Source organism: Strongylocentrotus purpuratus, unplaced genomic scaffold (assembly GCF_000002235.5).
Source record: "Strongylocentrotus purpuratus isolate Spur 01 unplaced genomic scaffold, Spur_5.0 spur5_contig_865, whole genome shotgun sequence".
Lineage (NCBI taxonomy): Eukaryota > Metazoa > Echinodermata > Echinoidea > Camarodonta > Strongylocentrotidae > Strongylocentrotus > Strongylocentrotus purpuratus.
The window spans coordinates 905252-931758 of NW_022145574.1; the positions used below are offsets into that span (position 1 = coordinate 905252).

General features: G+C 39.6%; 1 protein-coding gene across 32 annotated transcripts in view; it reads right to left on the bottom strand.

The window, feature by feature from the left end:
* The window catches only part of LOC590790 (mucin-17), a 75870-nt gene that overhangs the window by 40769 nt on the left and 8594 nt on the right, over window positions 1–26507 (bottom strand). For 11 of the 32 annotated variants that reach the window (XM_030973301.1, XM_030973296.1, XM_030973231.1 and 8 more), the window contains exons 3-30: window positions 25940–26137; window positions 25196–25372; window positions 24243–24491; window positions 22859–23110; window positions 22226–22477; window positions 21028–21279; window positions 20432–20683; window positions 19816–20067; window positions 19226–19477; window positions 18616–18867; window positions 17587–17838; window positions 16943–17197; window positions 14301–14552; window positions 13049–13300; window positions 12449–12700; window positions 11548–11799; window positions 11151–11405; window positions 10268–10519; window positions 9286–9534; window positions 8006–8257; window positions 7450–7704; window positions 5543–5794; window positions 4475–4726; window positions 3331–3582; window positions 2353–2604; window positions 1851–2105; window positions 654–905; window positions 36–287 (exon numbers count right to left, since the gene is read on the bottom strand). In XM_030973301.1, the coding sequence (XP_030829161.1) occupies window positions 36–287; window positions 654–905; window positions 1851–2105; window positions 2353–2604; window positions 3331–3582; window positions 4475–4726; window positions 5543–5794; window positions 7450–7704; window positions 8006–8257; window positions 9286–9534; window positions 10268–10519; window positions 11151–11405; window positions 11548–11799; window positions 12449–12700; window positions 13049–13300; window positions 14301–14552; window positions 16943–17197; window positions 17587–17838; window positions 18616–18867; window positions 19226–19477; window positions 19816–20067; window positions 20432–20683; window positions 21028–21279; window positions 22226–22477; window positions 22859–23110; window positions 24243–24491; window positions 25196–25372; window positions 25940–26137 (6933 nt within the window). The remainder of the gene's footprint in view (window positions 1–35; window positions 288–653; window positions 906–1850; window positions 2106–2352; window positions 2605–3330; window positions 3583–4474; window positions 4727–5542; window positions 5795–7449; window positions 7705–8005; window positions 8258–9285; window positions 9535–10267; window positions 10520–11150; window positions 11406–11547; window positions 11800–12448; window positions 12701–13048; window positions 13301–14300; window positions 14553–16942; window positions 17198–17586; window positions 17839–18615; window positions 18868–19225; window positions 19478–19815; window positions 20068–20431; window positions 20684–21027; window positions 21280–22225; window positions 22478–22858; window positions 23111–24242; window positions 24492–25195; window positions 25373–25939; window positions 26138–26507) is intronic. The other 21 variants (XM_030973325.1, XM_030973239.1, XM_030973340.1 and 18 more) reach the window with 15 other exon arrangements.

Genomic DNA, 26507 nt, shown 5'->3' on the forward strand with positions numbered 1-26507 from the left:
TGAGAGCTTTGTTAATGAGAAGAATAGACTTTTACCTGGTACAACATTGACAGTAACAGTGCCAGAAGCTGGGTTTCCAGAAGGATCTTGGAAAGTGTAGGTCACAACGGTCTGACCGACTGGGAAAAAGTCTCCAGGTTGGGCGGTACGGGATACAAGATTGGCAACACCAGAGATATCACTTGCCGTTGGTTCAGGATAATTTATGTTGAGTCCAGGAGTACCGAGTTCAACTTGACGGGTGATTGTATTACTGGGCACATTTATAGTAGGTGGGGTAGTGTCAACTGAAGATGTTTAAGGTGCATGAAATAAGTGAAAGCAAGAGAGATGGTAAGATAGAAATATGTCTTCAACAAAAAATTATGACAGGATCAAGGAGTTCCAAGTTCAGTGTGATGATGAAATGCACACAAGGGCAACATGAAATGTTATTCAGAAGGACAAAAAATGATTATTTGTCAACACTGGGATGAAAAGAACACAAATATCACTCAAAAAGAAACACAAACTTCAGAAAATACATTTTCACTTACCGTGTAGGAACAAAATAAACTTGTGTGGATTATACAGACAGCTGGTTTTAATTCAAAGAAATCTATGAGAGCTTTGTTAATGAGAAGACTGATAAAAAAAAGGTGCTAAACTTTTACCTGGTACAACATTGACAGTAACAGTGCCAGAGGCTGGGTTTCCAGAAGGATCTTGGAAAGTGTAGGTCACAACGGTCTGACCGACTGGGAAAAAGTCTCCAGGTTGGGCGGTACGGGATACAAGGTTGGCAACGCCAGAGATATCACTTGCTGTTGGTTCGGGGTAATCTACGTTGACACCCGGTTCACCAAGTTCAACTTGACGGGTGATTGTATTACTGGGTACGTTTATAGTAGGTGGGGTAGTGTCAACTGAAGAGTGCATGCAATGAAGATGTGAAAATGGAAATTTTTTGCTACAAGTTATGTCAGAAGGTAAAAGATTTTGTACTTGAGTAAAAACAAATGATACGCTGTTCAGCTCAATTTCTGTAAGGTCATAGACCCGACAATACAGACACTGACTCTCACAAACTTGAAGAAATACATTTGTATGTATGCACAAGAACAAAAGATTAACAAAACAGAAGTAATGAGAACATGGTCTATGAAAGGTGCTAAAGAGGTGCTAAAGAAATGTTGTATACACAGAAACTATTAACAAAGCGGGTTCATGTCCTAATCATGCAGACATTATGGAGAGTTTACAAGAAATTAATTAGGATGTCATCAGAAAATTAATCATAGTACTCTTAATGCGAAGAGTGATAGAAAAAAGGGTCTAAAGTGGAAAATAATAGCTTTTTTAAGGGCAGTGTAGGTTGACATTATACACATGTAACATGACATGTTATTCAGCTCAAAATGATGAAGACATGTTACAAAGTAAGACCTTTAAAAAAACAGACATCACAGACACTTAGAAGGATAAGTAACTACATCTGCATTTACAAAACAAACAAAAAAGATTCATGTATAAATAGCACAGAGAAGTATGAGTAAATGTAGGTGAGTTTTAGTGAAGAGAAAAAATTTTAAAATGTGAAATGAAAGGTGCTACAACGTCTGTCTTCTACAACAGTCGAAAGGAGCAGCAGCTGGGTTTCCGGACGGGTCTCGGAATATGTACCGACACGATTTTTTGCATTGAGCAAAAGCTTTTCACCGCGAAAAAGTAGCCAGCGCTTATTGATACGTTTCAGGCTGCAAAAATGTCTGGTTTTGCATATTTAAAACAATTTAAATAAATAATTAAATTCATGATGTAAATTCAACATTGATCAAACCTAAGAACTCGGTGAATGAAACAAGTCTTACCAGGGATAACATTTACTGTGAAGGTACAGTCGGTATTGGTATTGCCATTATTATCCGTCACTGTGAATGTGATCTGCTGGGGCATGTTGACGCTGAAGAAGGTACCGGACTGGACGTTGGAGGTAATGGATGCGATACCGGCGAGATCCGTGGCTGTTGGGGTGTTATAGGTGATGCTGGTCCCGGTGGTGCCAAGCTCAACGGTCTGTACGATGTCCGATGGGCAGTTCGTGACTGTCGGGTCGGTGGTATCGGCTGCGACAGGCAAGAACACATTTTATAATCATAGTTCAGTTCCTATTTTAATTCTTTGTTTCTCTTTATTACTGCCAGTCATATACAAGCTACATACATCAATACATCCAATGAGTTGACTTTGCTTCAAGAAAGTTAAAAATCTAGCCTTAAAAATGAGTTTGCTTCCAAAACATGCTACATCATACAAATTAATTTGATAAGAACAATTTTGCACAATAATTTTGGAAAACCTAGCAGAACTTACTGGTGGTGACTGTGACAGTGAAGACGCATGGATCAGCATTATTGCCACTGGGGTCAGTGAAGATGTACGATACAACGGTAGTACCGACTGGGAAAGAATCTCCAGGGGCGTTGCTACGTGAGGAAAGGAAAGCCTGTCCAGAGACGTCCGATGCCGAAGGCTCAGAGTAGAAGATGACGACGCTGCTGGTTCCCAACTCAATGGTGCGTACGATGTTGTCGATGCAGGTGACACTGGGGGGAGTGGTATCCACTGTATATGTCACAAGACAGAGGGGTCATCAACTTATATTCATCATTCTATCAAATCTCAGTCTACCATGCGTTCCATCTACTACACTTTAGCACATTGATCGCTTCTTTTGCCTATCTGCACGGTTGCTTGTTTACCACACATGCAATTTTGCACAAAACATAGGCACCAATTGAAGGAAGGATTGCTGTGTACAATATAACGGCTTCGGAAGATTACCTATTTTTAACACAGTAACAGTTTAATCTTGCTCTGGAAATGGGTTTCTGTACCCCATGATAAACACAATGTGGCATGGGGAGATTAATTGAACGGCATACAAAGTGGTTAAAGTCAATGCAAGGTAGTTGGTCAGAGGTCTACATTTTTCTTTGTTAAACTAAGACTTTGGGTCAGGTTCAAGTAAATAAGGCACTTCTGAGATAATATCTGTGTATGGGCAGAAAAATTGAAACCCATCAGACAAATGCTGGATAAGTGCTCACGAAAGTTATGGAATCATCAATCATTCACAGTTGGTACATTCTGTGATTCACAGCTGGAAGGTTCTTTTCAACCTTTCAACTTTACTTTACACAGAAGTTTTCAGGTATTACATTTAGTTTGAAGGCTAAAACTTAGGAATAGTACCTCCAGAATGGGATTGGTTGGCAGTCATGTGTGATATGCACTTAACAGATAACTACCAAAATACTAGATTGCATTCATAGTGGATAATTTGCATACCTGTATCGACAGTGATGGTGAAGACGCAGGGGTCGGCCTGGTTACCAGAGTTATCAGAGAAGATGTAGGTCACTGTGGTAACGCCAACGGGGAAGGAATCACCAGGCGCTGCAGTCCTGGTCACTAGGTTGGCCACTCCCGAGATATCAGAAGCAGTAGGTTCGGTGAAGAAGACGGGTACGTTTGTGGTTCCGAGCTCCACGGTGCGCGAGACACTGTTCGTACAGATAACTGAGGGCGGTGTAGTATCCTCTGTTCGAAGGAGAAGACCCAGAATTCATAACATTTCATAACGTTTCCATGTGTAGTAGGGTCATAATTCGCTGACACCACACTCAGTTTTAATACCATTAACGGGTGTACAAGTTTCGCACAAAGCGAACCCGTGATCCCATCAAGAAGTACTTGTCTCTTGGGAGAGTCTTCAGGTGAGGGAAATGTAAGGGTGGTAAGTATAGAGCATTATGTAAGGCCTGTTGGTCCTTATCCTGGTGAATGACAATACCTGTTCTTGGGTAACATCCAAATGTCGAATATCCCATGACAGCCCACTACTAAGGGTCGTTTAGGTAACTTAGCAAACTGTGGCACAAACATACGGGTCAGACACAGAAAATGCATAATACTCCATGACATCTGTTGATGAAAAGTTAATTTTTGGTAATATCAAGTCCAATCAAGAAAGCAGATAGAATTACCGGCCGTGTGCTATGAAGAATTTCAAACAATCCTGCATTTAGAGTTCCGGACGCATCATTTTGTGCCACTTCATTTTGTTAAGCTACCTAACGTCATATGATCTTGTGACTTGATGTAGCCCACAAGAAGTATAACAAGGAGTACTTACCTCTAAGCCCACTGTGCATTGCAAACTAAAATTTGGCTGGAAAGTACAGGAAACTACAATGAAAACATGATGGTCTCAAATGAATCAAACGCTAATGTTTGACCCACCACTTGATTAGGATCTAGGAGCCAGTTGCACAGTACAAAAGAGACCAATGTGGAGACTTTCTCTGTACCAAAGTCTGGAGGCATACCTTATGGCTGATGGAACATGCAGAACTGTAAACTATATTCATGGATATATCACGTTTTCAAAACAGATGCAGTCACTCATGACCGAACGGACGCCGTCACTTACGAGCTGTAATTGTGATAGTGAAGGAACAATCATCCGCAGTGTTTCCAGAGTTGTCAGCAAAGATGTAGGTCACTGTTGTGGTTCCAACCGGGAAGGAATCTCCTGGCATGTTTGTCCTGCTTTCAAGGATGGCCTGGCCTGAGACGTCTGAAGCGGTGGGCTCAGTATAGAACACTTGGGCACTTGCCGTGCCAAGCTCAACTGTCTGGACGATGCTGCTAGTACACACCACAGAGGGCGGTGTGGTATCAACTGGATATCAAAGAAAAAAAGTCACGTCGACGTTGTTCTTTCTTTTAGGCAGTCGAATGCATCATCTGAAAACGCGGCTTCAGCATTCGATAACTGCAAAACCAGAAACTTTTGCGAGAACGAAATGTTCGCAAATTTCGCGACCGGTACGGACAGCGTTCAGGCCAGAGATGCCGTGGAGCGATTGCCGCAGGAGCACGTGTTTCATGAGAAGGAAAAATCTAATTAACGACAAGAGAGGAGCGAAGACTTCAGAGAAGGACATACAAGTGCAACATGACATGCAGTTCAGCTTAATTCCGACGTTGTATTAAGACTTGACAAAACAGGATATTCTGGCACTAACAGATGTACACAAAATCCAGTAGAGGAATAACAGGTAGGTTCATGCATGGAGAAATGAAACGTGAACAAGATGCATATACAAATCGTACAGGTGACAGCAAAAAAAAAAAGAAACGATCTATCGCTCATCATCCCAGAGCAATTGTTGCAGGAGCATGTGTTCTTCAACCCGATCGCAAGATGGAAAAAGAGTAGCAACAATGAGAGAGGACGAGCAGAGATTTCACAGTAGGACATACACAAAACACCAATTACAATATTACATGAGGATACACTGTCTACGAAGTTGAGAAAAGTAATTGCATGTGTACATGTATGTATGAAAGAAACATGAAAGAAAAAGATGCATGTACGAATCTTACACAAAACTACATGTAAGAGAATTTGAAAAAAAATCAGCAAAAACCAGCAAGAACATGCAATCATGCGTCAATAGAAAAAAAGTGGGACAAAAAGGTGCAAGACATTTACCTTCTATTACATTGACTGTAACAGTGCCAGTGGCTGGGTTTCCGGACGGGTCACGGAAAGTGTAGGTCACAACGGTCTGACCAACTGGGAAAAAGTCTCCAGGTTGTGCAGTGCGGGATACAAGATTGGCAGTGCCAGAGATATCACTTGCCGTAGGTTCAGAGTAAAATACATTGACACCCGAGTTACCGAGCTCAACTACGCGGGTGATTGTATTACTGGGCACAGTTATGACAGGTGGAGTAGTGTCAACTAAAGATAAGAGGGCATGCAAGAAATGAAAGCAAGATAGATTATGAGACTAGAAAATGTTTATAGCTATGGATGACATAATTACTGATGATCCAAGTTTATTTCATGGTAGGATAATACAAACAGCACATCAGAAAACACACATTAAAGGGAAAGTCCACCCCCAAAATAAGTTTGTTTCGATAGAGGCAGAATAATAAGAAAATCAGGTGAGTGAAAGTTTGAGCAAATTCTGAATGAAAATAAGAAAGTTATGAATTATTGAAGTTGTGATCAATCAAATACAAATTGGCAACTCTGTGACTTATTATACGAGCTCTCCTTCATTTGCTTTGTGCATAATATTCCATAAAATCATGTTTTCTTCGTTATTGATGACGGAATATATATTTGTTCCTTGCAGGGGGAGTATAGAAACATATTTGCAATTATTATATTTAGGGTGCATGTATGGTTGAAATTTTTCTTGAGGGAAAATGAAAATTTTAGATTTTTTTAGTACTGAGCAAATGGAAGTTGAGCTCGCATGATACGTCATAGAGTTGCCAATTTGTGTTTGATTGATCACAACTTCAAAAATCCTAACTTCCTTATTTTTAATCGGAATTTGCTCAAACTTTCACTGACTTGTTTCTCTCATTTTTCTACTCCTATTAAAACTAACTTAATTTCAGGGTGGACTTCCCCTTTAACAAAAAAGTACATGCGGCAGGTGCGAGTTATACAGACAAATGGGTAAAATACTAAAGAGAACATTACTGCACGTGTGGTACTATCAATGGTGTTAGAATTTTACCTTCTACAACATTGACAGTAACAGTGCCAGAAGCTGGGTTTCCAGAAGGTGTAGGTCACAACGGTCTGACCGACTGGGTTTCCGGACGGGTCTCGGAAAAATGTACCGACACGATTTTTGCATTGGGCAAAAGCTTTATACCGCGAAAGTAGCCAGCGCTTATCGATTCGTGAACGTTTCAGGCAGCAAAAATGTCTGGTTTTACATATTTACAATCATTTTAATAAATAAATTGAATTCGGGCGATTCCATGCAATGTGGCCTATAGGACACAAGGCAGTTATCCATATAATTTCATCCATGAATAAAGCTGTCTTGATGTGCTACGACTATAAAAAGGGAGTTATACCAGAAAGCACCATTATTCAATTGTGCTTGAAATTACGGTATGTTGAAAAACATTATGTCCTGAAGGACACATTACACAGAATCGCCTTTGATCTTTACTACTTAAGCTGACAAGGAATGAACAATCAAATTGATGAGAGCAAGTAAGCCTGGATATTACTCAGAGATGCCAGTTACAATTGATCAGAGGGCCTGAAAATCACCTAGAATGAGCTAATTTGTACACAAAAATACCTTAACTATGGTCTGAAAATGGTATACACCATGAAATCAATAAAACCGGTGCTTATGAAGCACTTACCACCGAAGCCTCCAAGGCATCCTTGATCTTATTAACCCTTTGCCTACGGGAACCTGGTGGTCTGTGTATTAAGCCTATTGGACTTTCACAATACAGTAGTGAACGGGTTACAGGAGACTGTGCAAGGAATTTGGTGATGTGAAGCTGCACTTGTTCTTACTATAGTCGACTGTATAGGGAATGAATTTTACAAGGTCAAGCTGATCTTACCAGAGAACACCGTGATGGTGAAAGTACAGGAGGTGTCTGTGAGCCCGCTGTTGTCTGTGACGGTGTATGTGACCTGCCTCGTCTCGCCAGTGGTGATGAACGTTCCTGATTGGACGTTGGAGACGATGGATGCGACCCCGGCGACATCCGTTGCGGTGGGAGGGTTAAAGGTCACAGTGGCTCCGGGCGTACCCAACTCCACAGATTGGACAATGTTTGAGGGGCAGTTGGAAACAGTGGGTGGAGTTGTATCCTCTACAGAGCAGAAATGTATTTAAAACGTGTCAGGACGTGTGAGCTAGAATGACCGCTCATTCATGTGTGATGGGATAAACCACTCTGATTAAATTTGTATTCCAGTCGCCTTAAATTTAATTTTAGAAACACACAGGGGTGTAACAATAACAAAGAAAACAAGAAAATGGGAGTACAGTAGCAAATACAATTAAAAAAATAATGCCTGGGGATCACCAAAAGAATCCAGGTATTAGTGCATTAGTTGTCAGGTTATCAATGCTTCATTTTGTGCAAAGCTAGAAAGACAAGTACTACTCACGACTATTGACGGTGACGGTGAAGGAGCAGACCTGGGCGTTGTTACCGCTCGCATCACTGAAGAAGTAGGAGACAACAGTGGAGCCAACAGGGAAGTTCTGCCCTGGGGTATGGGATCGCGAATCCAGGGTAGCGGTACCAGAGATGTCGGTGGCGGTTGGCTCCGTGTACGATATGCCGACGCTCGTTGTTCCCAGTTCCACAACGCGGGTGATGTCGCTTATGCAGGTCACCGTTGGTGGAGTTGTATCCTCTGCGAGTCAAAAAGCCAAAGGGGATATATTAAGTGATATCTTACATATCAGTATATGTCACACGTGTCCTCATGTTCTTAGTTGACAGTTGTAGGATTGACTCAAAATCTACCAAAGCATCTGCCTCGTTTGCTCAAAATGAAAGTTTATGTTACTGGTTGCCTGAAACAATGTTGCATTAGATATCAATGTCGGATAACCATATGATTTAGAACCAAGAAGAAATAGTTTGACCACTGCCTATATTTGTTATAACTGTAATAACCACTAAAGAATATCTCAATAGTTTGTATTTTAAAGCAAATGTTCTGAAAATATCTTTTAACATGAAATCATCTAAAAGGGACTAGTCGAGACATTCATAACACTCCAATATGCAATGATACATATCCTTTAAATGTATCATTTCTATTTTCAGGTGATCTTTAATGTCTTGTAATGATATACAAGTCTTTCTGTGTGTAATTCAATTGTTCCGTTAGTTTCTTTCCCCAATAGGCTATAGTGCAAACAGCACATGTACAAATCACCCCAAAATATCTGCAGATCTATTAAACATGGAGAAGTCCCACTTTGTGCATTTTAGAATATCCAATACCAAAGTGAATGAAGTGTTTCATGAATATCTGTGTATGCACCTCTTGGAAAGAACACTTCCATCTATGTATCATGGCATGTATTGCTGGTGCATAAATGATCAGTGATAACTTTCATGGATTGATGAAACTGTACCTACATTGAAGTTTTTAAGCAAGAGGTACAAGACGTCCTTCTTCATTAGAAGGAGATAATGAATTTTTAGCTGCACATATAATATTGTAGAAAGTTTCAAATGTGCACTGTACATTCACAACACCAGACCTGCCAAATAGTATGTGATAAACCAGATGGTGGACTGTACTCTTCCTGGAGGAAGAAGGAGCATACGTCTTGATGGGTTTTACAGTGTTTGTGCAACTGACCTCTATCACCATGTCCGGACTGGCTTAGAGCAAAATGACCAAGAGCAACAAAGGACAGTACTCACGTGTGTTCACAGTGATGGTGAAGGTGCAGGGGTCAGCCTGGTTGCCAGAGTTGTCCCCAAAGACGTAGGTCACTGGGTTCACACCGACGGGGAAGTTATCTCCCGGCTGGGCGGTCCTACTGACAAGACTTGCCTGGCCAAGATCAGATGCCGTTGGTTCATTATAGAAGACCTGAACACTGCTGGTACCCAACTCCACGGTTCGTACGATATTGGTGATGCAGTTCACGGTAGGAGGCGTTGTGTCCTCTGATCAAAGGAATTTAAAGCAACAGGATTAGTTCAGTGAAAATCTATCCGAATATAGTCTGCGTATATAGTCCAAAGCTGGTAAAGATACAGGGGGGTGTTTCACAAAGATTAACCCTAAGTTGGACTTATTTGTAGCTTTTAAATAAAATATATTCAACAGCAAACAATTTGAGTATTTTAGACTTTTCATAATTTCCACATCAAGATCTTGAAATCTCCTTGATAAACAAAAATATAAATGATTTGAATCAACATTTTATGCCTTTTAAAATAACTTTTTCAAAATATTTTCAAATATGCTAATGGCTTTCCATAACTGTTTAGTCCAACTTTAGTCTTGGGTTTCAAACTAATGTGAATGTAGAGGTAACACAAATGATCCATTGACTACAGAATTCTCTCATTTCTATTGGCTTAATATGGGAAACACCTGTTTTCAGAATTTAGGGAACATGGAGGGATCATAGACCAAAGGGTTTTATCCAGGAACCTTAAACCAGTTAAGGTTAGAATTACAGAATGCCACCACCGTTTCAGTGGTCTCCACTGGAGAAGCACGAGTCTTATGGGACCCCCCTGAGAGGGGAAAATATCACCCAGGACACAAGCTCAGATTGATCAGTAAAAAGCTAGGCAAAAGCTGCAAAAGATTTTGTAAAAAAAGAAATAAGCTTGTCAATCCAACGCGAGTACGCTCGACCTAGTCGGGTTAATAAGAAAATAGACTTACGAGCTGTGACAGTGATAGTGAAAGAACAGGCATCTGCAGTGTTGCCAGAGTTGTCAGCAAAGACGTAGGTCACCGTCGAGGTTCCTACCGGGAAGGAATCTCCTGGAACGTTTGTCCTGCTTACGAGGTTGGCCTGGCCGGAAATATCAGAGGCTGTTGGCTCGGTGTAGAAAACCTGAACAGGGTTTGTGCCAAGTTCGACAGTCTGGAAAACATTGTTGGTACAGACCACGGAGGGTGGTGTAGTGTCAACTGTAATTGAGGAAAGAACAGCCATGCATGTCAGTTAAAAACTTTTGCATAATCAGGAAGAAGTGGTCCATGCACATAATAGTAGCACAAATAACATTGAACCTTACCTTAAAAGTTCCTTCAAATGTCTTACAAAATGATTTGCTAACCATAACGGTATCATCAAATTGACAACCTCACATCAGAAATATGATTTTAGAATTTGTTATGTGGTTCTTTCATAGATTTTTCATCATTCTATGATTATAACAAATTTCATAATGAAATCAATTTAATTTGGAAGACTGACAAGCTTTTTCTTTTAATCTTAACGTGTTTCAAGTGAGATGGAAAGTACCCACCCTTCATTTTTAAGATATCCTCAATATGTACATTTGTTGTTTTACGAGACAATGCCTTCTGTTATCTACAGCAGATTATTGTTTGTAATGTTATTTAAATCGTGAATCGTCTTTCCAGGGTAATAATCGGGGCAGCGCCAGAAGCGTCACAACGTGACTAACATGTGCGCTATATAAGAAGCCACCATTATTATTTACTGGTAAATGTTTATTGAATAGGTTCTTTCAGAGGTAACATGAGAATAGGGTCTTTCTTGGGAAAGTGTTCACTACAGCAGATGCGATCATACCTGCAAAGACGGTGACTGTAAATGAACAGGAGTTGTCGGTCAGGCCGCTGTTATCAGTCGCAACGTACGTGACGGTCGCCGACTCTCCGACAGTGAAGAACGATCCGGGTTGGAGGTTGGATACGATTGAAGCGATACCTGCGGCATCGTTGGCCGTGGGAGTGGTCCAGCTGATGACAGTTCCTGGGACTCCGAGCTCGACTGACTGAACAATGTTGTTTGGGCAGCTAGTAAACATGGGCATCATGGTGTCAACTAGAAAACAAAACAGAGGAGGTCAAAATCCAACATATATATTCACTGTACAAATCACTTCCATCTCTTTGCTACAGACAAGACGTAACGAACCTCTAACAACATTTTTCATTATAGCCGTTTTGTTTAAATGATCTCTTACCTGTTCCAATGGTGACTGTGAAGACACAAGGTGGTGCTTCATTGCCGCTCTGGTCACTGAAGATGTAGGTGACGGTGGTCGAGCCGATGGGGAATGAATCTCCTGGTGAGCTACTCCTGGACACTAGGAAAGCTGTTCCAGAGATGTCTGTAGCGGATGGCTCGGCATAGTTCACGACGGCACTGGTCGATCCAAGTTCAATGGTCTGAGCAATGTTGTTGGCGCAATTAACCGTTGGTGGGGTGGTGTCAACTGTAATAATGAATAATAGATAATTGTTATAATAGTGGATTGTTGTATAGTGCTCACGTCTAGCTCATCGCCACTCCTTACCCCGGCTTTAGCACGGCTGCCATTACAATGCTCAAATTAATTCCTGCCATGTACTAGCATTACCCGTTTTGTATCCTTGAGAAAAGTGGTTCATAAATCAACCTATTTTATTACATGAGCACCAGCAAGCATTCAGCTTGGCTAAGACCAGTATAATAATTGATTAACATGCATTGTATTCTCATGAACAGGTAATTTAATTACATGTCTTGTCTTGTTCTTGATGACTTTTGGCAAAGTCTATACCCGAACTCTGCACAGGGTAACCACAATAACTCTAATAATATGTCTTTTTTTACCCAAGATAGCCTCATCAGTGTTAATTCTGTTCTCCACAAGGGCTCTGCAATCGTATAATTACACCAGCTTTAGCTGAGCTACCATGATAATGTATTCAAGCATACAAAGAGTTTTTTCTACTGGGTATCCAATAACTTCACTTGGTAGATTAATACATCTTGCCAAACAAGGCCGCAGCAGGATTACAACCACAAACCATGTGATTCACAGTCCAGCAACTTATCCACTAAACCTCAAAACCTCTACAACTATCAATGAAAAGACAAACCTGCATTGATAACCACATTGAAGGTACAAGGCTGGGCGTTGTTGCCTGAGGCATCAGTGAAAATGTAGGTGACACTTGTGGTACCCACTGGGAAGCTGTCCCCTGGAGCTGATGTGCGAGTCACCAGGCTGGTCTGTCCTGAGATATCAAAGGCGGTAGGTTCTGTAAAGAAAACCTGGGTGCTGCCGGTGCCGAGCTGGACCGTCTGAGCGACATTGTTGATACAGTTGACAGTGGGTGGTGTGGTATCGACTGCAGAGGAAAAAAGGAATGCAAGAACTTATTAATCTATTGCCTACGGGACCGGGTGGTTCCTGCACAGAGCCGTTGGGTCTAAGCGAATTCATGGGTCAACATCGCAACAGAGATCTGTGCCTTTGTCAGCACTGGTGACCATATTGGCCTGCAGAGTGAGGAAACTATGTCCCCAGGTGATAACAGGATTATCATGTACATTAGCTAAATAAAGAAATAAATGGGGTTTTATGCAAAGCTTTCATTAATTGGGATCTACTATTTGTGCTGATCTACACATTTAGCAAGTCTCTGCTATCCTGCCACTTGACAATCCTGGCAAATAAAAGGTTATAAAAAACATACCTGCGGAGATGGTTACTGTGAAAGTACAGGGTTCAGCCTCGTTTCCAGAGTTATCACTGAAGATGTAAGACACGGAGGTAGTCCCTACAGGGAAGGAATCTCCTGGGGCTGCTGTTCGGGTCACAAGGTTGGCTTGTCCGGAAATGTCAAAGGCAGTTGGTTCGGTGAAGAAGACCGGGGCACTGGAGGTACCGAGTTCCACTTCTTGGAATACGTTGTTAGGACAGTTGACGGAAGGTGGGGTGGTGTCAACTGAAGAGAATACAAATCAGGAAATATAAAATATTAATGGTTTGATGGTTTCTTTTACATGGCTGCTAAGAAAGCATATGTACGCTTGTAACTAAGGAACCAGAATACCGACTGCTTTAAGTCCACTCCAAAGAAATTGGTAAATGGATTTATCAAAGGGCAATAGCGCATCGACTTGGTCTCAAACGCAGAAGAAACCAGATCCTCCTGCTCACGAGACCACTGCTCTACCACTAAGCCATCTTGCTTCCTCAAATTAACTTCTCTTTCATACTTTGCACCCAATTACTGGACCCAGTTAGGCTACTATATCTAGATGCATATTTTTCTTTTATGTTTCTTTTGGTTTTTACTGATATGCATGCTAAATTAATCATTAGGTATGGATGCAATAGGAAAAGGTAACATAGGTTGGCTTCGCACAGCACATCCAGAAGCTGTTTGATCTTACCAATTCCTTCTGATTGATTGCATCGATCACTATGTGCAATCAATTGCAAAATCAATCGCACAATCTATTGCTAAGCTATGTGTTATTGGGCCCTGACCAGGGGGTGTTTCACAAAGACTAAGATCGACTTTAAGTTGGACTTAACTATGGCCATTCATGCCATTGGTTGCTCTCATCATTGGTCTCTGAATTATGGTCTTTAGATAATATTTTTTTCTTCAATAATGAATTATAAAAAAATGAAAATTCTGTAGATTTGTGACCATGATTTCTACGTCCCTTGAGAAACCAATGCCAGTAAATAATGAGCAAACAGTGGCATGAATGGCCTGTCATAGTTAAGTCCAACTTAAAGTCGATTTTAGTCTTTGTTAAACACCCCAGGGCCCCCGTTTCACAAAACTTATCAGTGACAAATGCCAGTGTTTGTTATAAGCTCCTGAAATCCTTGCTTCTGATTGGTTAACAGATTTGTCACTGATTTTTGTCATTTGTCATTGAAAAAGGCCTTGTGAAACGGGCCCCAGGTGTCGTACAAATAACACTTACCAGCAATGACGGTCACCGTGAATTGACCTCTACCCTCGTTACCAGCAGGATCCTGATAGACGTACTCCACGGTTGTGGTGCCGACGGGGAAGAGATCGCCAGGCTGAGCTGTGCGGCTCACCAGGTTGGCTTCCCCAGAGTTATCAGTAGCGGTTGGCTCGGTGTAGATCACCGAGAGACGGCTCTGGCCAAGCTCCACGGTTCGTACGATGTTTCCTCCACTGACAGTGACTGTAGGTGGGGTGGTATCAACTGCAAGAAAAGTGACAAATCAAAAACGATTTGTTGATTGAGAGCTGAATAAATAAACCTCCCACATGTATCTCAAAAAGGAATTATTTTACAGGCAGAACTCTATGAACTGAAATTCAATGAGGCAAATCAAGTAAAATTAATATAAAAAGGAAATTCAAAAGTTGATAACGAAAAACAGAATTGTCCACAATTAGGTATGATGTTCTGGTAGAATCACAGAACTAGTAAATATATACGGTAGGTCTGAGGTCATCATGTTGTACTTGTAGATGCATTAAGGGGAAGCGGGTGCAAATAATTTGGACAATGTTCCATGTTAAATACATGTAGTCCTATTAATTTCTCATGGTCTAGACCATTTGTCCTGGGCTCAGGCATTGGTTTGGATCCCCCATTTCAGTATTTTTATCAAAACTTTCTTCTAGTAGATGAAAATGAGATCTGTTCCGTTAACTTACCCATAGATCATTGTAATTTAACCTAAAATATGGTAGATTCATGATAAATTTCAAATTAAAATGTAACTGATTACACTAGATGTTTGTATGGAAAAGCTACATGTAAATGTAATTAATGGTATCTGGTATGGTAATAACTATTATTATGCACATGTTTATTTATTACTGCATTCTAATATTTACTGCTAAGCAAACATCAAATTCTAAATCATATGGCACCCAAGCATCTTTATAATCACCATCCAGGGTGTTGTCTTTAACAGCTACCTCTACCATGAAACATTTAATGCAACAAAAGAATTTCAAATATTTGTGCATAAAAATTTTAAGAGAAAATTATAAATGCTTAAAATCAAGCAAACAGTTTTTGATGAATGTTCAAAGGTTGATAATTGGTGATGGGTGATGTGTGCTAACCTAGGGGTGTGTGAGAATGAACTACCAATGAAGCTAGTTTTCTCTCGTGCTATGAAAATTCTTGTGGAATATGAGAATAAGTATTTCTAATTTATTGATTTTGATGACAAAATGGACAGACACACAAATATGAATTCTAGTGGAAGGGACATTTCGCTGAATGCAGGTAAACATAGGAGATCAGCTTGTCCGTCCAACAGCTACAATATCAACCATGCATTACCAGGATTCCCACATTCAACGTTTTTGCTTTTTTTCAACAATTAGACAAGTATCATTTTGGTATGAAATGCTACATCCAGGCGGCATAGGAATACCACAAAGTGATATTTATCATTTCATGTTTGGCGTTCCCCTACCCTCAGAATTTCTGTGACATTATAACATTTTCTTTTAACCATGATTTTCTACGACTTTCATCAAGAATTTATTTTGCCACGACTTTCCTGTTTTTTCCATGATCATGGGGAACCCTGATATGATATCACGCGATGAAATACATGAATGGAAATGGGCCTAATGGGTGTAATCTATTTGGAGAATACATAGGTGACAACTGTCTATTCTGCTAAGGTCTGTCTACTATTTAGCACCTGCAACAAACACAGTGACGGAGAAATTTGCAATGGCAAGATTGCCAGAGGGGTCCGAAAAAATGTATTCCACGACTGTCCTTCCGACCGGAAAGAAATCGCCAGGTTGGGCAGTGCGATTTAAAAGAAACACAATGCCAGAGTTATCCGTGGCATTGGGTTCTGTGTAATTCACATCTATGCCAAGTTGCCCTAGCTCAATAAGAATCACATTGTCTTCAGTGTATACAACAGGTGGTTCGGTGTCGGCTGAAAAATACGTTTAATTAGGGGGGAAACACAAATGAAGCAAATTATAATGCAAATAAAAGAAAACAAAAATCATAATAAGCATGAAATATAAGCTTACTCAGTTATTATTACTTTTGCAAATGCAGCAAAACATAATGCAAGGATTACAAGAAAATATCCATGGCATATACAGGTTAACATTATAAGCTTTATATAATTAGCAATCCCAACTTGTTACACTGCAATACCATACAATTGTTTTAGTAAATAAGAACAAACTATTACAAGAATATGTTGAGAGAAGTACAACAGGGTAAGGGTTGAAATTAGGCAAGAAAATCAAAATCTGGTGAGATAGCATATATATTGTTGATTTGTTATAGCATGCAAGTACATAGAAATTTGGAAATACGTTCACAGAGTCCAAGATATAAACGCGCTAATAAGTGATTACCTCATCATTAGCACTGCTGGTTAAATAGATATTTAAAAATGCCATAGCGGAATTTGAGCGGCAGGGCAATTGCGTGAAATCGTTTGAAAAACACGTCAAGAAAAATAAATTCTGTAACACTTAGAAAATTATGGAAAGGTTGATAGTAAAAGAAGCCCCATAAATGTGCCTTCACAAGAAAGGGATAGAAACGTTATTTGGAGATATCATGGAACCAACAAAATTGATGTATACCCATTTCTTCAACGGTGACAGTGAAAGTGCCGGTAGCTTCATTGCCCGATGCATCTCGATATCGATAGGTTACCACAGTGCTTCCAATTGGAAAGAAATCGCCCGGCTGAGCCGTTTGGCTCACAAGGTCTGCGGTGCCGGAGTTATCAATAGCAACTGGTTCGGTGAAGAAGACATTTACACCTGAGGATCCGAAAGGTGCTGTGCGAACAACTTCGCCGGTGGTCACAAAGACTTGAGGTGGTGTAGTGTCCACTGGGGTGATAGTGATGGGGGAAGATGGAAAGGAAACAAACATACAGAAGGGGATTGCACTCAAACAGGCAGCAATCGTGAACAGAACAGACTGGTGAATATATACGTGTAGGCCATAGATACCATCAAAGATATATAGAGGTATGTGATATAAATATATATGTAAGAATTCATGAATATATATTTATGAGTTTGTGGAACAGATTGATGTGAAAAGCCCATTTTTTTAAAGGATGATGTACAACATGAGCCTATCAAAGAAAGTCAATAAAGAAAGCAAACACAACTCAGCAAACACAAAACTGCATTGTCTAAACCATTGGCTACAAGAACAAGGTGTTTCTGGCCTAGGAAAATGGAATGTGGTACAAAAAGTGCAAAAAAATTACCTTCTACAACATTGATAGTAACAGTGCCAGAGGCTGGGTTTCCAGAAGGATCTTGGAAAGTGTATGTCACAACGGTCTGACCGACATTGAAAAAGTCTCCAGGTTGGTTGGTACGGCTTACAAGGTTGGCGATGCCAGAGTTATCAGTAGCAGTAGGCTCAGTGTAAAACACATTGACACCAGGGGTACCGAGCTCAACTTCACGGGTGATTGTATTACTGGGCACAGTTATGACGGGTGAAGTAGTGTCAACTGAAGTAAATATGAAAAAAGGCATGCATTAGATATTTCCAAGATATTAAAAGTAAGAGAAGATGATATTAAAGGGACTTGGTAACAACATTGGTCAGATTTGAGAAAATGGTGCTCAGGTAGTGACTTCAATGCTAGTTGGACAATTAAATATAATCAGTTTGAGTGATAACGAACCATTATTCATGATACAAAGTGGGAAAAACTGATCTGATCGAATTCTCAACGAAATTATAATTTAATTTATTTAATGTGAATGTAAATCGTCACAAAGCAATGAATTGGCTCTATATACCATTCCAGTCATTCAATTGTTGAAAGATTGTTTTATGTCTTATTTTCATGGAAAACGGTTGGGAAAATTCAAAAATTGGTTGTGAGAATTTACTATTGGGTGTCGCACATTGACGCCTTCAAAGAAAACCATAACTATCTTTATGGTTTGAGAATTTCTGATTTGTTAAGGCAGTAGATAGGTCCAGGAATGAAAAATGATTTAAAGAAAGAAAAAGATGATTTTCTACAGATGTGTTTAATTCTATGGTGCTACAATTACTTCAGAGCAAATTCTTGGTTGCTTTAATACTTTTCTTTGCCAGACACTCCTGACAAAGGAAATTTAAAAGCTTTAACAATGTTGGAAAAATACAAGGATACAAACACAATAGACAGAATATCATGGGAAGTAATACACATGTATGAAACTACTATGTTTTCAACCTTCCTATATAAGGAGTTGAACAGAATACAAAAGGTAGAAAGTTCTGTAAAGAATACCTTCTACAACATTGATAGTAACAGTGCCAGAAGATGGATTTCCAGAAGGATCTTGGAAAGTGTAGGTCACATCTGTCTGACCGACTGGGAAAAAGTCTCCAGGTTGGTTGGTACGGCTTACAAGGTTGGCGATGCCAGAGTTATCAGTAGCAGTAGGCTCAGTGTAAAACACATTGACACCAGGGGTACCGATTTCAACTTGACGGGTGATTGTAGTACTGGGCACAGTTACTACGGGTGGAGTAGTGTCAACTGAAAAAATATGAACAAAGGCATGCTTATGTATTTGATAGACCAAGAAATTAAAAGAAAGAAAAGAGGATATTAAAGAAAGCAGTAGATGCAAGCAGATATATCAAGGAATGTGAAATGATAGAGAAAAGATGAGGCAACTATCCATAGATGAACTTAATTCTTTGATTCTACAAAGACTCGTGAGAAAATTCTTGGTTGAACAGTGACAAATGAGGTGGAAATGAATTTAAAGGTTTAAATAATGTTTGGAGAAGCAAGTAAACCAACAGAAAAAGACAAAAATACCACACCAGAAAATAATAAACATATGTAAGAAATTATGAATACAAATGGTAAAAAGTTCTGTAAAGAATACCTTCAATAACATTGATAGTAACAGTAGCAGACGCTGGGTTTCCAGAAGGATCTTGGAAAGTGTAGGTCACAGTGGTCTGACCGACTGGGAAAAAGTCTCCAGGTTGGTTGGTACGGCTGGTAAGGATAGCTTGCCCAGAGTTATCAGTAGCAGTAGGCTCAGTGTAAAATACATTGACACCGGAGGAACCAACTTCAACTTGACGGGTGATTGTAGTACTGGGCACCGTTACGACAGGTGGAGTAGTGTCAACTAAAGATGAGAGGGGATGCAAGAGGTGAATGCAGGATAGATCACAAGATGAAGAGAAAAAAGCTTCTAACTTTGGCTCATGAGAGAGGAGCAAAGATTTGGGGAGAGTAAATTGGATTTTGATGTAGGATGATATGCACGTAAATGGATATGAAACACGACATGGCCTACAAAGGTGTTGACAAAATTACATCATGTATGCACAAATAAAACAATAATAAAAGACAAATCCATGATGGAATCTTACAGGCAGTAGCAATGTTTGACAGAAATCAATAACAGAAAGATCGTTATAATGGTATTGTTACCATGTGGAATAAAAGGTGCAAGACCTTTACCTTCTATAACATTGATAGTAACAGTGCCAGAGGCTGGGTTTCCAGAAGGATCTTGGAAAGTGTAGGTCACAGTGGTCTGACCGACTGGGAAAAAGTCTCCAGGTTGGTTGGTACGGCTGGTAAGGATAGCTTGCCCAGAGTTATCAGTAGCAGTAGGCTCAGTGTAAAATACATTGACACCGGAGGAACCAACTTCAACTTGACGGGTGATTGTACTACTGGGCACCGTTACGACAGGTGGAGTAGTGTCAACTAAAGATAAGAGGGGATGCAAGAGGTGATGCAAGAGGTGAATGCAGGATAGATCACAAGATGAAGAAAAAAAGCTTCTAACTTTGGCTCATGAGAGAGGAGCAAAGATTTGGGGAGAGTAAATTAGATTTCTATGTAGGATGATATACACGTAAATGGATATGAAACACAAAATGGCCTACAAAGACAGCAACAAAGATGTTGACAAAATTACATCTACATGTATGCACAAATGAAACAATAATAAAAGACAAATACATGATGGAATCTTACAGGCAGTAGCCATGTTTGACAGAAATCAATAACAGAAAGATCGTTGTAATGGTATTGTTACCATGTGGAATAAAAGGTGCAAGACCTTTACCTTCTATAACATTGATAGTAACAGTGCCAGACGCTGGGTTTCCAGAAGGATCTTGGAAAGTGTAGGTCACAATGGTCTGACCGACTGAGAAAAAGTCTCCAGGCTGGTTGGTACGGCTAACAAGATTTGCGATGCCAGAGTTATCAGTAGCAGTAGGTTCAGTGAAAAATACATTGACACCGGGGGAACCAACTTCAACTTGACGGGTGATTGTACTACTGGACACCGTTACGACAGGTGGAGTAGTGTCAACTAAAGATAAGAGGGGATGCAAGAGGTGAATGCAGGATAGATCACAAGATGAAGAAAAAAAGCTTCTAACTTTGGCTCATGAGAGAGGAGCAAAGATTTGGGGAGAGTAAATTAGATTTCTATGTAGGATGATATACACGTAAATGGATATGAAACACAAAATGGCCTACAAAGACAGCAACAAAGATGTTGACAAAATTACATCTACATGTATGCACAAATGAAACAATAATAAAAGACAAATCCATGATGGAATCTTACAGGCAGTAGCCATGTTTGACAGAAATCAATAACAGAAAGATCATTATATAAAACATGTGGAATAAAAGGTGCAAGACCTTTACCTTCTATAACATTGATAGTAACAGTGCCAGTGGCTGGGTTTCCAGAAGGATCTTGGAAAGTGTAGGTCACAATGGTCTGACCGACTGAGAAAAAGTCTCCAGGCTGGTTGGTACTGCTTACAAGATTGGCGATGCCAGAGTTATCAGTAGCAGTAGGTTCAGTGAAAAATACATTGACACCGGGGGAACCAACTTCAACTTGACGGGTGATTGTACTACTGGACACCGTTACGACGGGTGGAATATTGTCAACTAAAGATAAGAGGTGAATGCAGGATAGATCACAAGATGAAGAAAAAATCTTGTAACTTTGGCTCATAAGAAAGGGCAAAGATTTGGGGAGAGTAAATTAGATTTTTACGTAGGATGATATACACGTAAATGGATATTATACAGGTAAATGGATATGAAACATGACATAGCCTACAAAGACACCAACAAAGATGTTGACAAAATTACATCTACATGTATGCACAAATAAAACAATAATAAAAGACAAATCCATGATGGAATTTTACAGGCAGTAGCCATGTTTGACAGAAATCAATAACAGAAAGATCATTATAAAACATGTGGAATAAAAGGTGCAAGACCTTTACCTTCTATAACATTGATAGTAATAGTGCCAGTGGCTGGGTTTCCAGAAGGATCTTGGAAAGTGTAGGTCACAATGGTCTGACCGACTGAGAAAAAGTCTCCAGGCTGGTTGGTACGGCTTACAAGAATGGCGATGCCAGAGTTATCAGTAGCAGTAGGTTCAGTGAAAAATACATTGACACCGGGGGAACCAACTTCAACTTGACGGGTGATTGTACTACTGGACACCGTTACGACAGGTGGTGTAGTGTCAGCTAAAGATAAGAGGTGAATGCAGGATAGATCACAAGATGAAGAAAAAATCTTGTAACTTTGGCTCATAAGAAAGGGCAAAGATTTGGGGAGAGTAAATTAGATTTTTACGTAGGATGATATACACGTAAATGGATATTATACAGGTAAATGGATATGAAACATGACATAGCCTACAAAGACACCAACAAAGATGTTGACAAAATTACATCTACATGTATGCACAAATAAAACAATAATAAAAGACAAATCCACTATGGAATTTTACAGGCAGTAGCCATGTTTGACAGAAATCAATAACAGAAAGATCATTATAAAACATGTGGAATAAAAGGTGCAAGACCTTTACCTTCTATAACATTGATAGTAACAGTGCCAGTGGCTGGGTTTCCAGAAGGATCTTGGAAAGTGTAGGTCACAATGGTCTGACCGACTGAGAAAAAGTCTCCAGGCTGGTTGGTACTGCTTACAAGATTGGCGATGCCAGAGTTATCAGTAGCAGTAGGTTCAGTGAAAAATACATTGACACCGGGGGAACCAACTTCAACTTGACGGGTGATTGTACTACTGGACACCGTTACGACGGGTGGAATATTGTCAACTAAAGATAAGAGGTGAATGCAGGATATATCACAAGATGAAGAAAAAAAGCTTCTAACTTTGGCTCATAAGAAAGGGCACAGATTTGGGGAGAGTAAATTAGATTTCTATGTAGGATGATAAACATGTAAATGGATATTATGCACACATAAATGGATATGATATACACATAAATGGATATGAAACACGACATGGCCTAAAAAGACACCAACAAAGATGTTGACAAAATTACATCTACATGTATGCACAAATAAAACAATAATAAAAGACAAATCCATGATGGAATCTTACAGGCAGTAGCCATGTTTGACAGAAATCAATAACAGAAAGATTGTTATAATGGTATTGCTAACATGTGGAATAAAAGGTGAAAGACTTTTACCTTCTATAACATTGATAGTAACAGTGCCAGAGGCTGGGTTTCCAGAAGGATCTTGGAAAGTGTAGGTCACAATGGTCTGACCGACTGAGAAAAAGTCTCCAGGTTGGTTGGTACGGCTGATAAGGATAGCTTGCCCAGAGTTATCAGTAGCAGTAGGCTCAGTGAAAAATACATTGACACCGGGGGTACCAACTTCAACTTGACGGGTGATTGTACTACTGGACACCGTTACGACAGGTGGTGTAGTGTCAGCTAAATTCGGAATGAAATGTAGCATGAAAAGCAAGATGAAAGATGGAAAGGAAAAGAAATGGTGATTGATTACATTTTCAGTAGGATCAAGAATACAACTTGCACATGGCGGAAAATGTGTAATTTGATAGATTCTGTATCAAAGATGCATACCAAGAGAGGCTATAAATTCACTAATAATATTTCATAAAATGAAAAGACAATTCGGCCCTTTTTTCACGAAGTGACGGTAGTGAGGAAAATCGTAACGCAAAGTGAATGTAATTTTTTTCCACTACCGTCACTTCGTGAAAACAGCGACGAATTTTGAAAATTACCCTGCACTGTACATGACACAACCTGACAGCCAGTTAAAAACATTGGCACACATATATTGGTCACACAATATACTTGGCACACCTAGAGGGCAGTTCATACATGACACAAGACATCAATGTTCAAATTCAAAGGTACATATGTTGTAACTAAGGCTAAAGATGAAAAGAATTGACACAAATGAAACACAAAGGGCTTAATAAAAAAATGTAAATTTTTAAATATTGAATGGATAGCAGATACAGTGAAAAAAGGGCTTGGGCCTGAATCCATGCTACCAGGTAACTTTTTTGGGAAGGGTCTCGAATGAGGTTATCAGATTCTATCAGGTTTTGAAATTTTTTAGGGTTGGAGTTTTGATTTTTGTTAGGCGCCTCTTATCGCTGAGCCCAGCCTATAGCCGTACTTAACCATGTTGGAAGATAGGAAATATGAAAGACACCGTGACTAGGTCATTTCATTTTGCCTGGGCAGTGTTATTAAGCCAACCTTTCACAGCAAATATCTCTGAAGGCAAAATTAGTAATACAATCTATGTTGTATACTTTTCACACAGAATATTTCAGAACAAGAGGAATCTAGGGATCAAAACAATAGCTTGAAGGCCAAAAAATGGGAATCATTCCTAAAAAATAGTAAAGAGGGCTCGAATAACAGCACTTTTGTAGTAAGAAGCTTTTATTACTGCAGGAATTGCTTAATGCTGAAGCCACATTAATAGCAGAGGGCTAAGAAATATTAGTAATAAGAGCGATATAAATATTACTAGAATGCAAAAATAGAAAACCCAAATGAACATGCAGTACACATTTCTTACTTGCTGTGACGGTAATGGTGAATGCACACTGCCCAACGTTTGCAAAAGCATCCGTGGCGGTGTAGACGACTGTTGTGGTTGTGCCTGTGGTGAAGGATTGACCAGGGTTATGGCTGGATACTGTGGAGACGCTGCTGGCATCAACGGCAGTGGGAACAGTCCAGGTGACTGAGGCACTTGGGGTTCCGATCTCAACGTTGACCCCAATGTTGCTTGGGCAGTTGATGAAAACAGGTGGGGTATTATCCACTGTTGGAAAATAGTAATGTAATTATAGCCTTGCATACAAAGAATGGGACATCAAGGTCAAGTGACCATAATGACTCTAAACTACCCATTTATTATCTGTGTTCTTAATATTGATGAGCCTTGACGTTACGGATATGTGTGCCTTATCAATTTATAACATCAACATCACCATTATCATTTCCATTATCACTATCGTCACCATTAACATCATTCAGTATCATCACCACCATCATCATCTTCATTGTTATCAACTTTTATCATTATTAAGTGTCATTATCAATATTTTCATCCTCATCATATCCAAAGATAGCCTGACCATCAAAATATAATAACTTATTGTTATCTACCCAGTACCCAACAGTTACTGAGAGTCAAAGCTTGTGCAGGGATAACAGTATTATTTGATATCATTATCAATATCACCAGTATCACCATCATCATAATCAGGGGTGATAGTGAGCACTTTAACAAAAATAGGTTGTTTTTTCCTCACTCTCCCCCTTTAGTTAAAAAAAAAAAAAAAAAAAAGGATCTGAGGGGAAAAAAAATGGCATCTAACAAAAAATTCCCCCCTTTTGAGTAACAAAATTGTGAGAAAAAAAATCAGGAAAAATAGGGGTATAATCAGAAGGAAAAAAAAATTTAAAAAGGGAAACAGATCACCATCATTATCAATATCACCAACAATAACATGTAAACTTTACCTAGAGCATTCCAGGAGACCTCGAAACCAGTCCTCTGAATGTTCTTGTCAGTTCCAAAGTACATCCAGGCCACATCACCCTGAATAGTGAAATCCTGGGGTCGGATTGAACCCTCAAAGAAGTGCCAATCAGGGGGGCTACCAAGCCCATCAAGCTGAACATCGTTGTACATCAACCCTGGAGGGAGATAGGATATATCCAAGGTTAAATAAAAATGACCATATATTTAGGGTAAATTTATTAGCAAAATGTAGTGGGACAAAAACACGCATCCTGAATGCAAAATGCATAGTTATGGACAATAACAATTTTATATCAAAGAGGTAGATTGACTTTGATCGAAAAAAAATATTTTGAATCTCTATGTGTTGCCAGTTTTAGGATCATAAAGCTTACTTTACTCTTTCAAATTCCTGGCACCAAACGCAATTGATTAGGTAATAATACTTGATGCAGTTTGTGCAGAAATGTTTGCCCAGTCGACTTATACATCTGGGCTCTGTCTGAGACAGAGTTGCGATTGATCCAAATTGATAGCAAGTCCTCTATCAATCGCAAGTTTGCAATCCCTCATCTCTTTTGTACATAGATGCTATTGACATCAATCACAAATAAGTTGCAAATAATAACGGCTCTCTATAAGACAGGGGGGGGGGGGCCTTGTAAATTTTATAGGGCTCTGAACCCTAACGTCTTGCACCAAACCACAAAAATGTGGAATATACCGTCACAACTTCTACTTACCAGAACCGATATAGAGTTCATCCTTGAATTCCTCAATATCAAACTCGACACTGAAGGAGAATGTGATGCTCTGAGCGCCTGGTACATACAAGAGATACAAGGCCCTGTACCTGTTGTTGTAATCACTGGGGTAGTTGATTGACCTGAAGATGCCGCTCTGGCAGGAATCTCCATAACATGTAAACACTTCCTGGTTGTCTGTAAATAATCACAAGGATGGAGATTGAAAATGCTTGTTTTTTTGCAAAAACATTTAAAGCTAAAGACCAGTTATGGTCATGCAATTGCATTGTGAAAGAAACGTCGTGAAATCGATCAGAAAAGGTTGATCATCTAGCATAGATGTACTCCAAGGTTCTGGAATCATCAAAATGATAAGAAATTTGGCCAAGTCTTCATAAAGTTAGAAGCACTGTACACAGAAAGATGTATATGGGACTACACACACGTGCATGACACATGCATTTCATATCTCTCAACAGGCGAGAGATACAGTTTCTCATCAAAATTGTTATCATGTAATATTCAAAACATATTCTTTCACATGATTGGTAATAAGAGCTTCCAT